At 42.2% G+C, this 15,750-nt stretch overlaps 3 protein-coding genes and 1 non-coding gene across 4 annotated transcripts; 1 reads left to right on the top strand and 3 right to left on the bottom strand.

The window, feature by feature from the left end:
• The first annotated feature begins 427 nt into the window (after positions 1–427).
• Positions 428–5,283, top strand: nelfcd (negative elongation factor complex member C/D). Its single transcript, XM_029151619.3, has 15 exons — positions 428–649; positions 1,137–1,249; positions 1,348–1,457; positions 1,571–1,680; positions 1,758–1,865; positions 1,942–2,094; positions 2,358–2,488; positions 2,689–2,854; positions 2,942–3,076; positions 3,334–3,473; positions 3,594–3,708; positions 3,796–3,891; positions 4,002–4,142; positions 4,225–4,354; positions 4,492–5,283. Exons 1-15 carry the CDS (start codon positions 587–589, stop codon positions 4,524–4,526), a joined length of 1,746 nt encoding a protein of 581 aa, XP_029007452.1. The 5' UTR covers positions 428–586; the 3' UTR covers positions 4,527–5,283.
• Positions 4,921–8,215, bottom strand: ctsz (cathepsin Z). Its single transcript, XM_029151652.3, has 6 exons — positions 7,842–8,215; positions 6,862–7,025; positions 6,522–6,701; positions 6,265–6,415; positions 5,953–6,115; positions 4,921–5,534 (listed from the first exon to the last, which is right to left on the bottom strand). Exons 1-6 carry the CDS (start codon positions 8,198–8,200, stop codon positions 5,409–5,411), a joined length of 1,143 nt encoding a protein of 380 aa, XP_029007485.2. The 5' UTR covers positions 8,201–8,215; the 3' UTR covers positions 4,921–5,408.
• Positions 8,216–8,557: 342 nt separating this feature from the next.
• Positions 8,558–8,629, bottom strand: trnae-uuc (transfer RNA glutamic acid (anticodon UUC)). The gene has a single exon. It is a non-coding gene; the product is annotated as a tRNA-Glu (tRNA).
• Positions 8,630–9,546: 917 nt separating this feature from the next.
• npepl1 (aminopeptidase like 1) lies at positions 9,547–15,086 on the bottom strand. The gene is made up of 12 exons (XM_029151623.3): positions 14,845–15,086; positions 13,781–13,966; positions 13,465–13,635; positions 13,294–13,383; positions 13,124–13,205; positions 12,655–12,797; positions 12,235–12,312; positions 12,047–12,147; positions 11,617–11,740; positions 11,304–11,480; positions 10,989–11,099; positions 9,547–10,509 (listed from the first exon to the last, which is right to left on the bottom strand). The coding sequence occupies exons 1-12, from the start codon at positions 14,992–14,994 to the stop codon at positions 10,351–10,353; spliced, it is 1,572 nt and encodes a 523-aa protein (XP_029007456.1). The 5' UTR covers positions 14,995–15,086; the 3' UTR covers positions 9,547–10,350.
• Between the last annotated feature and the right edge of the window lie 664 nt (positions 15,087–15,750).

Raw genomic sequence — 15,750 nt, 5'->3', positions numbered from 1 at the left:
TATGAATAGAGGCGCTAATTACTACACACTTCATTCACTTTTTTGAGTAGAAGCTTCAAGTAAACCTGGTGGACAACTCTGAAGTGCATTTTGTTTCATTTTAACTCTTTTACTGTATAAAAGCTGCAAAGAGTACAAATATTTAAACAAAACTAATTTTGGTGGACTTAAATTTGAATTAGTATGAAGGAAAAAATGCAATACATATGAAATATTTCTTTTAAAATAGACAGAGGTTGGATGAAAGTCCTGTAAATGTTTCTCTACTGTAATATAAGCTGTAAAATGTTCTACTTCATATCACCTGTGAAGTATGTAGGCGCCAGCACTGTTTAAATTTTTCGGTTTCGCGTCTATAGATGCTACTTCCTACTTTCAAGTATATTTCTGTCACACAGCTGTGCAGTCATTCCCGCAGAGGCCCCGTTTGTGGGCGTGGCCTGTCGCTCGATACCTCGCCATTTTCCTCTGGTTGTTGTTAGCTTGGTGGCTAAACCGGTTAGCTGCGGCAAAACGCCTTCCGCAAAGATTTTAAAATTACAAGGAGGTTGCTGTAGTTGGGTTATCATCACTTCGACTCGCCATCATGGACGAGCCGTATTACAGCAGTGCAGGAGACTGGGAAGCAGGAGAGAGCAGCGGTAACATGGTAACTTCACGACTTGTTGCTGTTGACATTCGGTTATTTAGCCGCGTTAGCTTCGCTGCAGCCAGGTGCAGCAAGTGCTGTGATTTGAGTAGCATGTATTGTTTATCACATATCAGAACCTTAACTAAGGTTATGGTGCAACGTGCAGGCTTAAACGTAGGGCAGATCGGTGGCTGTGTTAGCCAGGTACGGAGTTAACTAACGAGGCTGCTGGTGGGTTGTCACTAAGATGGTGTCCTGAGTGTCCACTTATTGTTTGGGTTGATAATGTGTCTGCACGTGTGTTTTGTTGAAGCTAAAGATGATGTTACGGTGCTCAGTTAGTCATTCACATGCAGCATAGAATGCATGACTCAGGACCTGCACAACGTCTGCAAACGTCAGCTTGTCACTGTTGTGTTGCCACTCCACGTGTCATAATACAAGACGAGGCGCGTGATACCTCCGTTCCAGGAGCACTAATGAGTGCCGATGGTTTATGTTTCAGGACGATGAATACGGAGAAGGAGAAAGTGATGGGACAATTCAGGAAGATTGTCTGAAGAAGTTCTCCAGCAGGGACTACATCATGGAGCCTGCGATATTCAATACCCTCAAAGCGTAAGCATGGAAACGCAGCACACACACCCCTTCCTCATTCATCCTACATTAGAATGTGTGTCCACGCATTAGTGTTGATTAGAAACGTGTTGTTGCAGGTATTTCCAAGCAGGGGGCTCTCCTGAGCATGTAATTCAGCTTCTCTCCGAGAACTACTCTGCTGTGGCTCAGACGGTTAACCTCCTGGCAGAGTGGCTCATCCAGATGGGTAGGAGACCAGATGTTCGCACGTCTTCTGAGTTGGAATCATTACTGATGTGTTACTTTGCGTTCTGTCTGTGACCTTTCTAGTAATCTGTAGCCTCTTTGTTTTGGCTGCAGGTGTGGAACCAGCTCAGGTTCAAGAGCGAGTGGAAAATCACCTCAAGAGTCTGCTTATTAAGCACTTTGACCCCCAGAAAGCAGATTCTATTTTCACTGTTGAGGGAGAGGTAATTGTTACATTTAATTAAGATGATATTAACAAGCATTGCATTGCATTGATTCCTCCGGTCTCTTGTGTTTGTAGACGCCTGCTTGGCTGGAGCAGATGATCGCACACACCACATGGAGGGATCTCTTCTATAAGCTGGCAGAGGCTCACCCAGACTGTCTGATGCTCAACTTCACTGTAAAGGTACAATAACCCCCAAATAAGATTTCTTCTTTTAATATAATATTGTTGTTCATGTGTCTGTCGTCTGTGTGTTAAGCTCATTTCAGATGCAGGTTACCAGGGTGAGATAACCAGTGTGTCCACAGCGTGTCAACAGCTGGAAGTTTTCTCTCGAGTACTCAGGACATCTCTGGCCACGCTGCTGGATGGAGGAGAAGAGAACCTAGAGAAGAACCTGCCAGAATTTGCTGTGAGGCTAAAAAAAATTTAAAATTAACACTGTAAATCATGATTATGTGAAACAAGAGTTGTCTTGTTATTTAGAGACTCAGTATTTATCAAATGCATTTTGAATCCTGCTGCAAGGAGTTATAGAGAAAGAATTCTGTTGATTTCTTTCTGTATTGCCTGATTTATTTATTTTAGTCCTCTGTACTGAAGTTAATTAAAATTTCAGTGCTTTAAATTGATTGATTGTGTTCTGTGTCATAATCTCCGCATATTTGACTCTAGAAAATGGTGTGTCACGGCGAGCACACTTATCTCTTCGCCCAGGCCATGATGTCCATCCTTGCTCAGGAGGAACAGGGAGGTTCAGCTGTGCGTCGCATCGGGCAAGAAGTGCAGAAATCGGCTCACGAGAGGTACGGTTCTGTTTCACCAGACATCTACTGTTTGACCATGTCTGTGTAAGACGGGTTGCACTGCTTAATCAGAATTTTTTTTCTTAAAGATGGTCAACTTTTTTAAAAACTTTTTTTTAAAGTAATGATGTCTGAAAAAAAACACAGGCTGGATGTTAAGATAACAAAAGTCATTGTTGATCTTGTGGTTTATGTCACAGAGGTCACGATGCCAGTCAGATAACCCTCGCACTTGGCACAGCTGCAGCCTACCCTCGAGCCTGCCAGGCTTTGGGCGCCATGTTGTCTAAAGGAGCCCTGAATCCTGCTGATATCACTGTTCTCTTCAAGATGTTCAGTAGCATGGATCCTCCACCTGTTGAGCTGGTGAGAACAGAGAATCTTCAACCCCATTTGTAGCCACAGCATGCATTTAGGCATGTGATGTATAAGGGCTGCCTCTGTTTTCCTCAGATCAGGGTTCCTGCTTTCCTCGACCTGTTTATGCAGTCGCTGTTTAAGCCAGGATCAAAGATCAACCAAGACCATAAACACAAATACATCCACATCCTGGCCTATGCTGCCAGCGTGGTCGAGACATGGAAGAAGGTACAGACACTGCTGATGATGAATCTGCTGATTAATCTGTAAATAACGATTAGTAAATTGTCTGATGTAGCTAAATCTCATGGTCATTTTCTAGTTCTCATATGATTTACATGATTTTATTCAAATAGTTAAATGTGAAACAGCTTATGCTATAATTTTAATTATAACCATTCTCCACTTTGTTCACAGCATTCAGCTTAATAACAGCTGCTGCCTAAACTCTCTAATAGGTTTCTTATCAAACTCTTTATTTCCAGAACAAGCGAGTCAATATTAATAAAGACGAGCTGAAATCGACTTCCAAGGCCATAGAGACCGTTCACAACCTGTGCTGCAACGAAAACAAAGGCGCTACTGAGCTGGTGGCTGAGCTTGGCACTTTGTACCAGTGCATCCGGTGAGAGCCTGTGTGTCAGAAATTAAATTATTCTGATTCTGATTAAATCTGAAATCACTTTTATTGCTTGTACGTTACAAATCACTGTTAAGTAACTCCACACTTGACATTTGTGTTTAGGTTCCCAGTTGTTGCTATGGGGGTCTTAAAATGGGTTGACTGGACGGTGTCTGAGCCGCGGTACTTCCAGCTGCAGACCGACCACACTCCTGTTCATTTAGCTCTGCTGGATGAGGTCAAACGTTGCAGCCAGATTAAAGTTTAACTTTCATTCCTAAAGTCAGAAGTTCAGATTTAACGGAACCATTTTCCTCCCTCACAGATCTGCACTTGTCATCAGCTGCTGCACCCGCAGGTCTTACAGCTGCTCATTAAGCTCTTTGAGACCGAGCACTCTCAGCTGGATGTCATGGAGCAGGTGCGTGTGTGTGCGTGCGCACATGTTAAATCAACTCTTCTCATTTTACCCTTCAACATAAGTTCAAAAGTCTTAACAAGATCTGTCTGTTGATTTCTTTCCCTTTTTAGATGGAGCTGAAGAAGACGCTGCTGGACCGAATGGTTCATCTGCTGAGTCGTGGCTATGTCCTGCCTGTAGTGGGTTACATTCGAAAATGTCTGGAAAAACTCAACACAGATATCTCCCTCATTAGATATTTTGTCACAGAGGTAACTACTATTTCTAAGCTCAGAACAATCATCTGTCTGCACATACTGAGTCTTAAGACCCTAAAATGGTTTTCTCCTAAAGGTGCTGGATGTGATTGCGCCTCCATACACATCAGACTTTGTTCAGCTCTTTCTGCCGATCCTGGAGAACGACAGCATCGCAGGAACAATTCGCACAGAGGGAGAACACGACCCTGTCGCAGAGTTCATAGGTTAGTGTCATCTGCGACACATTTGATCCAGGACGCTAATAAAATAATTCGTCAAACAGTTTTGAACATTTGTTCATGCATAAACATCCTAAAATCCACTGGTCTAACACGTAGTTGGTTATTTCCTCTTTTTTCAGCTCATTGCAAGTCAAACTTCATCATGATCAATTGATGTGGAGGAAGACAGCGACACCGACAATGTTGGGAACTGTACTAACAGACAAGATCTGTGATCTCCGATAACCAAATGCTGTTGAAACACACTGCATGGAAATGAACTTTTAAGTTAGACCACATGAATGAGTTTCTTCTGCAGCAGCTGAAGGCAAACGTGGGTGAGCTGGTGAAAGCGTGGCAAGATGGCCGGCTGCTTGGTGAAGCTCTGAAGATGCAGCTAAACGTTTGTTTTTCATCTGTGATTATATGATTTACTATATTTTGTCATTTCAAGCTGTTTTTAAATAAAAAAAATGTATATTTAGTGTCTTGTATTATTTAGTTATCTAATTTTTACATGAGCATTCGGTTTCCATGACCGTAATTTCTTTTTCATAGAAAGAAAGTAATAGATTTAAGTTCTGTTTATTGGCATATTGTGAAACAACATCACAGATTCCTATTATTTAAATTGTGCAACGTAAATAAAACAACTCCTAAAACTTGACATGACATTAAAGACACGTAAGGCACGATTAACATTTTTGAGGGTGCAGTGCAGCAGCGTAAACTCCAGCAGATCCAGTGTTCCAAGTTCTTTGGCTAAGTCAGTTTTTATAAAAGTAATAGTTCTAAATCCAAGCCCTGATACAGGATTATTCCTCCATCTGGTGAGTGAAACATCTGCATCTGACATCCATGTGATTAAAAACCACTGTAGCAGGTCTGATTTCCTACGGATCCTTTGATAATGAACCTCTCATTACAAGTAGTTTTTTAAAAAACACTAGAGTGAAATTAAAATGAATCCCCTTTCAGCATTTCATATATAAAAAAGATGTCTCTCTGCTTCAGACAGGAAGAATTGAGCATAGGCAGTGATGACCTCTGACCTCCTCTAGAGGTAAGCTTTAGCGACGATGGGGTCTCCGTACATGCAGTCCTCCTCCAGTGCCAGGTTGTATGTGCTGCCACTTCCTCCCTTGTAGGCACTAGTCACAATCCTGAGCCAGCCCTTCTCCCCCTGAGGGAAAGAACAAACCAGTAAGGCTGGCAAATGGCCTGCAACTAAGGATTATTTGCAGTTTTATCGTAATAGAATAGGTTCCCAAACACAACATTTATTCAACTTATAGAATTTGCTTTTATGAATAACAGGTTGAGTTTAGGAACATTTTGTATGGAATTTACACAAAGCTACGTGTGAACCGAAAAACTTTTTTATATTTAATTCTGTTAATAATCTGTAGTTGAAATTCAGTATATATCATTATGTTTCTCTTTCAGCCAGTTAAGTTAGACTCTTCATTCCACACCACTGTGCTGCCCTCACCAATAGCAATTTTTCAAAGCTTGCATTGTACGACGGGAGTTATTTTCTTGTTTTGACCACATGGTGGCGCTGTCACGTCTAATTAAACCACATCCATGGGAGGACTCACCCATGGCTCTCCCCAGGAGTTGCGCACAATCCAGTACTCGGTGCCGTTCTCCACTCCCCATCCTGCCACTGACACGATGTGGTTGATGAAAGGGTACTCCTGGTATTCAGAGTACAGCCCTCCAGTGTAGGCGTCCAGGCTGTCTGTGGCCATGATCCCACAACTGGAGAAAGCAAACACCACACACGCTATTTCCTCACGCTGGGCATGAAACAATGTTGGGAAGTAGCACACTACACAAATGGTTTAGCAGGTTAACACTGAGCCTCAGTGGCTGAGGCGCTGAATATGGAGAAGAAGTGTAGTTTAAACCTGATGGGTCCCCTGGCGTAGATCTCCGCCATCATCTTCTCCCGTCCACTGACTGCTCCGTAATCTCCCACCTTCCACAGGGTGTAGTTCTTCACAATATTACATTTGCCAAAGGTGGTGCAGGTGCCACATTGATTGAAGGGGTTGCACGCTTTGGAGAAATACCCAGAACATGCACAGTTCAGACTAAAGCATGACCTTTGACCTTTGTCCATCATATCATCTGTCTTTATGCTTAACCAATGAAGGACACTGACTCTGGTCTTTAGCCTGGTAGTTGTTGCAGGTCTCGTCTGGGATGCCATGGCTGTGAGCATACTCCCAAACCCCGGAGTGATCTCCTCCATGGCAGGTGCCGGCGTTGCCACAGTCGATCACATTCTGGACAGAGAGATAAGCAGACGGCCACGCTCCTTTCCTGATAATGTTGATACGATCTAAAGGGAGCGCAAACAGGTTTTAGTGTAAATGTAATGTTTCTGTTACAGCCTCTTGTGCCCAGAAGAAGTGAGACTATCATAACTATTATTGTCTGGCTGGGTCACGTGAGGACCTGCTGATCCACGATGATTCAAAAGTCCCTAGCATGAGTCACACCTGCCATGGCGCTGGTGCTGCCGTGGGCCCAGCAGGACCCACAGTACTGGGGAATGTGCTGGTTCCGTGTGGTGCTGACGTAGTTGGTGCCATTGATGTTCCTCCAGTCCCAGGACTTAGGCAGATCAGCGATGTTCAAGTACTCGTGAGGACGAGGGGTGGTCCTGTGGGCAGACAGCTGATCTCAAATCTCTAGCAGCCACCAATGTTTTTATTCATAAAATAATCATTAGTTGATGTTTTAAGCGTCTCTTGAAATTAAATGAATTCAACCAAAATCTTTTCTTTTTCATTCTTTCAGTCCTGTTATGCAAAATTAGTGCAATAAAAAATACTCTGAAATTCAAGAATCTAAAAAATAAAATCTTGTTTTACACATATTTTTGTGACTAGATCTCATGTTTTGACATTTGACTTTTTGATGATACATTTGATACATTTTAATGTTTAATAGACTAAAATTGTTTTAATACAATATTGAATTTAGTCTTTTTTATAACAACACTAGAGGTTTGAGACATAACTGGAAAAAGCAACATTTCAATAAGCGACATATAGCTGCAGTAAACTATAGATTCCAGCCTTCACTTAGCGCCGCTTCAGGGAATTAACAGGACTGTTTACTTCCTCGTGTAGCGTGAAACCAAACTCGTGACTCGTGCACAATAAAATGTACAGCGAGCAGCCTTTTACTGGAAATAATAAGAAAGCTAATTAAATTAAACTACATTAAACAACTTCACACCTTTATATTTTTAATTAGTTGTATGTAAACTACACCAATCCTAGTTTTATTTTCTGTCAAATATTAGTTATAGTCACCACATGCGTTTCACTGATCTCCGTCTGTTTCTTCCGATAGACGAGCTAACGTTAGCTTAGCTGTCGAGTCACACAGAAACGTACCTGAAACCATCTGTTACTAACAGGAGCGAAATTCAACTGATTTGGACAAAAACAAACAAATCAGTGGCACTCACTTCAACCCGACTTCTGTTCTCCGCGGTGTCCGGACGTAGCAGGGCTGTTTGGGGTTGAAAAACACTCCGGCGGAGACACTGGACAGAACCAGCGACAACAGGACGACTACAACAACAACACCAGCTCCACGGTCCATCGCTGCCAGCGTCGGGTTGAACTCGGGAGGTTCTGAAAGGTTGGGTTTTGACGGAGACGACGCCGCTCTGAGTGCAATCACCGGCACGGGCGTCGAGATCGTCACGTGACCCAGAAACCGACGCGCACTCGTGGAAGCATCAAGCACGTGATTTACGAGGACGTCACAGTCACCGTAACCAGAACCTAAAAACACGTTACATGAGCGAATAAAGGTTAACATAGCGGAGGTTCCGTTTATTTGAAGTGGTACTGATAAACTGATACACTTTAGCTGAAGTTCAAACAAAGAAAAACAAACATTACATGGTAAATGGCAGGAAATACCCTGGGATATTTAGTTTATTTGGTTACAGGATTTTTTTCTGTTAATTATATTAGTATTTGTATATTTATTTTCACTATTTCTTGATGGTCTACATGAAATACCTGGGCAGATGAAGCAAACCTGTTACTTTACAATTCGTCTATGATTTGGGGTTTTCAGTATCATTCACGCCACTGCTAATGTCTGCTCCATTAAATCTGAGTGGTGGGTCTGGATCACCACTTTTACCCCCTCATCTCAGCCAAAAGAGCGTTCCCATACCGGGAGTCGAACCCGGGCCGCCTGGGTGAAAACCAGGAATCCTAACCGCTAGACCATATGGGACCACGACGGAGAGGGCCCTAATTACCATCATGATCAGAACTGACGTGACTGCGCACGCGCCTTAAACGTAATTATAGAAGTTACATTAGGTAATTTTAATATGGTTGCTTGTGTGAGTTGTTACTTAGACTCAGAGCAACAATGTCTCGCTTTGTTTAAGGGTGTGTTTTCGTGCAGCTTATATTATCCAATTACATGTCTGGAAACACTTTAAACCTTTTGGGCCCCACCATCTTGGGTGTGGTTCAGTCCTATTCAAGTCTATTGTGTCGAGCCATTCACACCTAACGACCAGTAGGGCCCAAAAGGTTTTAACACCCAAAATATAGGGATACATTATTCACCCTTAATGGGTTCATGGACACACTAATAGTGTCTATATAGTCTGTTGTATCATGAAATATCCAATATCAACAGAGACTCCACGTCTGAGCAGAACCAGAGGCCTCACCGCCTGGTCGCTGCCTCTTCACTCTCCAGCCCTCTGGCAGAGATACCGAAGCATAAATAGCTGAATAAATAGACTGAAAAACAGGCCATCAGACTCCTGAACAGAAATAACACTAATACAGACCAGAGTGGAGCAGCCCTTATGTGTAGACGGTGACTATGTGACCCTAATCAGTGTGGGACGTGGGTTTTGTCTGTTGGCACCACAGCCAAGTCAGTTTTGTTGTGTGCGCTTTACAACGACAATAAAGGCAAATCTATTCTATATAAAAATACATGACAGTCACATGGTGGAACTGTGACTGAAAGACCTACTTATGATGTAGTTCATTAGATTTGAGCCACATCTGTCGCCAACCAGAATCTGATGTCTTTTTCCAAAACAAAAGCTACAAAGTGAAACTTGTTTATTTTTAACATGTTGCTTTTACTTACACTTTAGTTTTACTTACAATTACATATAGACGTCAGATGGCACTGCCTTTAGTGAAGGACATGATTGTCACAAGGGTGGAAAAAAAAAATCGCAGTAAACATCTGTGTTTCTGACAAGGCCTATGTGGTAATACCTGTCTTTACTAACTTGAAACCACTGTGAAATAGGTTTGACTGCAGCAAGCATTCAGTCCTCAGTTTGGTCCACAGATCAGACTGCCCAGCTATTTACAGGGTGAATACAAAGTGCAGTGGTTATCGGCTCAAGAATAAACTCCAACTTTACAGATCCTGATGCAGTATTTCTTGTAATGTCAAAGACAACATGTAAGTCCTTAATTTGCATAAAGTATCAAAGTACAACACAATGTGCCGACGAGGTGGGTGGAAACAGCGTGTGGGTGTTATGGAGGCAACGTTTAATGATTATTAATAAAAAAGAACATTTATAATGGATTACTGTTGGTGAACTAATACTGGAGTTTATTAAGCCTAAATGATTACAGCTTGAACATACTGTAAACCACCCGCATGGTTATAATATTCAATACATCAAAAGCAACTAAACAGTGAAGCAGCTATGAAGGTGATTGATGCAGCAAGTGCCAAGTCAGGAGGCAAGTGAGGACCTGTGACTTATCATAAACAACTATCACACATATCATGTACTAATGATCATCTGCTTTATTCAATGCAGTCAAATTGAGCAAATACGGAAAACTGAATCACAGCTTCCTGTGACTAAATAAGCACCAGCTTAGTGCCACTTTGTGTGTGTGTGCGTGTATGTGTGTGTGTGGGCAGCGGAGCAGTCGAAGAGTAAACCATTCTCTGTTCTAGACCAGTCGTCGTCTTTTGCAGTCGCGCGTCATCTGGTCTTCAGATGCGTTGGTGGCCGCACCCAGAGGAGACACTTGATTTAACATGGAGTCATCGGACGCCTGACCGAACAAGGCCATTAGCAAAGCAACACCAAATCCAGTGGCACGCTCACCCTGCCAAAAAAAAGCATGAGAGTCAGATTCAGATAATTTTTCAGGATCAATCCGATTGGAACCATAAACCTTGTTTCACATAGTAAATGGACAAAGACATTGGATACACACATATTCACTTTACTTGCACCCAGTAACTTTACTGCTGTTGGGTTTTAAGTCACCTGTAATATAATCTCATCTGTGTTTGTACGATCATCTTAAAGTCATCTTTAGTGAAGTCGTGTTGGGTTTTATGTGACTGTTCTAGCTAACCAGCCTGAACAATATGCTGACACTCTTGTTTCATGTTCCTTTGGTTATAGTTATGACTGCACATGTCAGCAGCTGCAGAAAGACACAGTATGACCAAGTTCATTTAATGTTTCACGACAAAAACATGTTGTTTCACAAGATGCAGGCACAGTAAAACCTGCCCAGATCCAGTAATGTTTCAGTGAGGAGTATCACATGTTTGCACTACGGAGCTTGGTACTTACAGCATGTACAGGAGAGGCAATATCAACATGGACCCAGACACCAGGCCAATCGAAGCCCAAGTGGGAACCAATAAAGAGGCCAGCACAGGAGCTCTGGGCATTCTCGCGATCCTGTCAAAATGAAAAAAAATTATAGTGACACTCAGCAGCCTCCTTTACTTGATGTGTGCCTCAGTATGTTAACAACTACATGAACTCCTTGTGTTTAAAGTCTTGTTAAGACCTGATAAAATGGCTACTTAGTGTGTCTTTTGGTTTAAAAACACAATGTCTTCAGTTTATACTTTATACTAATCTTAAACGTTTGTCACTTACAGCCACAGAGTTTTTCATGTCAGCTAAGGCAGACGTAAACTCGCTGAAGTGCAGCTCAGGGCAGTAAACCAGGGGATGAGCAAGATCGCCGCTGCTACGACCGGCACGCACACAAGCAACCTCCCACTGCTCGCTGTTGGTCATAACAGCTGCATGGTACTTTCCTGTGGAGATTCCCTGGCGACAGAAATCAAAAAAGGTTTTTACTTACAAACACAAAATTCAAGGCAGAATAAACTTAGATGATGAAGCTCCTTCACTACATTACTTAATGTAGAAGGTAAATGAAAGACAGTAAGAGGCCATGACCCACCTGTGCCCCTGTCAGAGTGGCCATATCCAGAATAATATCAGCTGATAGGTCTTTGTTAGCATAAACCACTCCATCAGCCAGCACTAGCCTACCCTCCGCATCAGTGTTGTTGATCTCCACAGTCCTTAGGAAAAAGAAATACAATATTGTTACATGCATATTTTTTTGTATTGTTGTAGCATTATTGTTTGCATTAGAGAGACACTGTTTTTGTGTATATATAATATTCTGGTATGTCATCAATTTTAATTGTGGTTATTTACAAGAAAAAATTAACAAATAAACAAGTACAAATGCCCATTTTTCCATTGGTTTTGGTTTGTGAAACCACCGGACACTGGATTAAAAACACAAACCTGTTAATACCTGTTTTTAATATACCATAGCAGAAGGCATGCATCGTTATTAACGCAAAAAAGCAAAGTCTTACTTTCCAGAATACAGAGTATGGATATCATCAGGGCGTGTGGCGGTGGGTCCAACTGCATTCTCTGCAAGGCAAAACACTGCATGGAGGTTATCCTTGAATCCCTGAAACAAACAAAAGGGGAGATTGTCTTTTATTGTCATTTAGCAACAGACCAGACAAACCAGAAGATCTAGAAGAAGTGGTCCCACCTGTTTAATAGTAGCTTTGAAAGCTCCCAAAATGGCAGCAGCTCCACCACAATCTCTCTTCATTCCTGGCATTGTGGTCTAAGAAGAAATTTGCAAGTTCATTTGCTGTTTTTATAGAATTATAGTTTAATAACAACATACACACATCCTGGACGTTTGCTATCAAAAAAAAAGAAAGACACTATCATTCTGATCTGCTGAAGGTTTTGCAAACCACCTGATGGCACTGTGCTTATGGAACTTTTGTTTGAAGACCTGAAGCTCGTATGCCTCAAAAACACAAAAGCTAAATAAGGACTGATATCACTAGAGTAGTCTATACACCTCATTCACAAAGGCTTTACCACACTGTTTTTCAGGTTGCAAATGACACAACACTACGGTTACTGTCACATAAGTGGTGAAAAAAAATCACAGTACCTTTCCCTTGATGCTAAGTCCTCCAGTGTCATACACAATGCCCTTCCCCACCCAAGCAATGGTTTGGGTTGCACCATCAGGTGTGTGGCTCAGGACTGCCAATGCAGGAGGATGCTCCGCTGCCTTTCCAACTCCATATATACCTGACAACATAAAGATACAGAGAATACATAAATCACTATTAGGCACAAGCATTTCAATATTTTACAAAGAACTAAATTAACCCCACAAAGTCAATAGTCAACAAAATGTAAAATGATTATAGCAATTTAGAATAACAGTAGGAGATTATAATTTCAAAAGCCATCTGAAATCAACTGATGTGACACTACATGAATCGACTGATGCAGTGAGCAACAGGGAGTTCATTAACGCCCCTGTATAATCTCTAAGAACTTCAGAGCACTCACATCAACATCCTTGTGTGTGTAATATTACCTGGGTAAAAAGGCATTAGATGAACACATACCTCCAAAACCTCTTTGCTTTAGTTCTTCTCCGCGTATGATCACGGGAGTGATTCCAAGTTCAGTTCCCACAGCCTTGATTTCCTAATGCAGAAGTTAATTTATGTGAAAGACATCTGTAGACTAGAAGTACGCTCCTGTATTAATGTCATTAGTCAATTAAATCACTTACATTCAAGAAGTCATCTGTATTCATCTCATTGCATGGTGTGTCCACAATGCGAGCTGCCAGTCGCACACCATCAGCAGCATTAGAGAGACACTGGACATGAGAAAAGATTTCAGCTATTGCTGAGTCTGTGTAAGTTCAGAAAAGTGATTATAACAAGCAACACTGGAGTACCTCAACTTCTGCCATATTCAGGGAGGCACTGTCCTGCCCAACAATCACAAATTCTACAGTGACATGCTTCTTTTCAGTCCTGCGTGAGGAAGCAGAGCGGCGGGAGAAGACAGGGAATGCCCTGGAGATGGCACAGGAGGAGGCAAACACTTCTGATCGTTCACACACCATCTGAAGAGGTAGGAAATAGTCAGGTCGGCCATAAAGTCTAACTGGGATGCAAGGGTAGATAGTAACTCTGCTAAATCAGAAGCTTGAAATGCACACACACTAAGTAAAAAAAGTAATAAAATAGAAGTTTAATTCAGATACTAACAATAATGAGACGATTGTTGCCTCCGGGCAGACAGGAACGGACCAGACGGGACACAAAGTGGGCAGAAGACGGGCTGTTGTGCCTGCTGACCCGTGAAGGAAGGGCAGCAACCGTAGCATGGTTGAGGTACAGAGGGCAGCTGTCAGTAGGGTTTGGATTCAAAGAACTGAGAGCTGCCTGCCAAGTCTGAGAAAACATGAGACAAGATTAATCATGTTTAAACCTCACTGTTAAACTCGTATCAATCATTTATCTAATGGCATTCGACTATAATGAGAATACGTTATCAGCACTCCAGTTATACAGGATTTCATTCCTGCATGAATGGAGTGAAAACATTTACCTGCCTACCGTCGGTGTCTAATTCTGCTCGCAGCTCGTGCGTTTAGCATTTGGCAGCTTTAATACGGTTGTGCATGCTCACTGCATATATTTGGTGCCATTCAAGATTCATGCAAGAGCACAAACAGCAATCATGTCAGTTTATTACTGTCAAGCAACAGATAAGCTTTGTAAATGACTGTCGTCATAGAGTGGCTGTCACCTTTGCTCAACCACCTTTGAGAACTTTGTACAACAGACTGCAGCACATTACAGATTCACAGGTTGCAGTGGGTCCTGAGGTCCTTTAAGGAAACTGTCAGTGCTCGGAATTGCTCGACCCTGATTTCAGTGAGCTGAGATACACAGGATGCCACTAAGTTCGGCCATTAAGACTTTAGCCTCCAAACCCTCGCAATTCACATAATTAACATCTTGAGCGTTGGTATGTAACAGATGCGTGTATTACTTTATGCAGAAACATTTGATAGTTATATTTACAGAGCTAGGAATCAACTTTTGTTAAAGAAAAACATCTTGTTTAATTCTTAATATCAGTAAATTATATTGTTGGAGCCAATTAGGCTCATTACAGTCATACACCATTAGCTTTTCGTGCTATTGCCACATTGTCTTAGAGAATTGTGGACGGTGAACTGTGCTAACTCACGCTGACCTGCGTTAGCGTAGCATTAACGTTAAGCGTTAGCGTTAGCGGGCACCTAGTGCTGCTCCAACGTTACCTCTTTGCTAACGACTGGCTGCAGTTTCGCCTTAATCTGACTCCAGCTGACTCGCTGCAGGCTGGCGTGCTGTCCGAGGATCAGGACCGGGCGGCTCTGCGGCTCGGAATCACCGGCAGAAGACTTGAACTCCAGCAGCACGTTCGCCATTTTTGCTTGTGCGACGCTAACTGACGGTAAAGCGGACCACAGACCGACTGTTGTCGCTCACTGGTTCGGACCGGCGACGGCAGCCGTGGAGGGACAAAGCGAACAGAGGGCGAAGTTCCTGAATGTCTACGATTTATCATTACAGGTAGACTGTACCAACAGTTACTACTCTGGAAAATAAGCAAGTACACGTAAAGTCTACCTAACTCATGTACGTATCGTAAGATATCGTATATGCCTACATATAAAACATATATACTGTATGTAATGTTTCTTTATGTAAATACAATACCGCTTTTTTAGATGTAGCTGGATAGTCACTATTTCCATTCTTTTCCAGTAAATTGTTTAAAATCCACTAATCATCAAAGGTGAAGCTGTACAGCTAATTGTTAAAAGATTTATGTTCAAACGCATAATTCTGATTCTGATTCTGAAACTGCCTGCCAGCCACTGCACTGAATCGCTGTCAGCTCCAGATGGCAGCTGTGGGCAGCAAAATGAGACGAAGGAGCCAAGCAAAGTGAATTGTGTACTTGCTAATTGAGATTCCAGCGTTATGCTTTTTGTTTGATTCATCTGCAGGTTCCGGGAGATTAAATCATTAAAGCATCTTGCAGAGAGATGCTTATCCTGAGCAGATACAAACACAATTTATCATCAGGTGACAGGTTCTGACCCAGATCAACATCAGCATGTGCTGTTGGGCTAGTATCAGAAATATTGGACAGTGAGCATGCTATCTTTTAGTAGATT

The sequence above is a fragment of the Betta splendens genome, chromosome 5, assembly GCF_900634795.4.
Source record: "Betta splendens chromosome 5, fBetSpl5.4, whole genome shotgun sequence".
NCBI classification, from domain to species: domain Eukaryota; kingdom Metazoa; phylum Chordata; class Actinopteri; order Anabantiformes; family Osphronemidae; genus Betta; species Betta splendens.
Note: the sequence above shows the minus strand (reverse complement) of the source record. Positions and strands in the feature narration are given on the sequence as shown.

Bases quoted from the DNA above. Each gene is read 5' to 3' on its own strand.
- nelfcd (XM_029151619.3), top strand. From the start codon at position 587: ATGGACGAGCCGTATTACAGCAGTGCAGGAGACTGGGAAGCAGGAGAG. The intron at 1,681-1,757 runs GTAATTGTTACA...TTGTGTTTGTAG, and splicing joins TTTTCACTGTTGAGGGAGAG to ACGCCTGCTTGGCTGGAGCA. The intron at 2,095-2,357 runs GTGAGGCTAAAA...ATTTGACTCTAG, and splicing joins AGAACCTGCCAGAATTTGCT to AAAATGGTGTGTCACGGCGA.
- ctsz (XM_029151652.3), bottom strand. From the start codon at position 8,200: ATGTTAACCTTTATTCGCTCATGTAACGTGTTTTTAGGTTCTGGTTAC. The intron at 7,026-7,841 runs GTGAGTGCCACT...GTCTGCCCACAG, and splicing joins AGAACAGAAGTCGGGTTGAA to GACCACCCCTCGTCCTCACG. The intron at 5,535-5,952 runs GTGAGTCCTCCC...TCTTTCCCTCAG, and splicing joins ACTCCTGGGGAGAGCCATGG to GGGGAGAAGGGCTGGCTCAG.
- npepl1 (XM_029151623.3), bottom strand. From the start codon at position 14,994: ATGGCGAACGTGCTGCTGGAGTTCAAGTCTTCTGCCGGTGATTCCGAG. The intron at 11,741-12,046 runs GTAAGACTTTGC...CTTTTTCCTAAG, and splicing joins CATACTCTGTATTCTGGAAA to GACTGTGGAGATCAACAACA. The intron at 11,100-11,303 runs GTAAGTGACAAA...TCATTTTGACAG, and splicing joins ACATGAAAAACTCTGTGGCT to GATCGCGAGAATGCCCAGAG.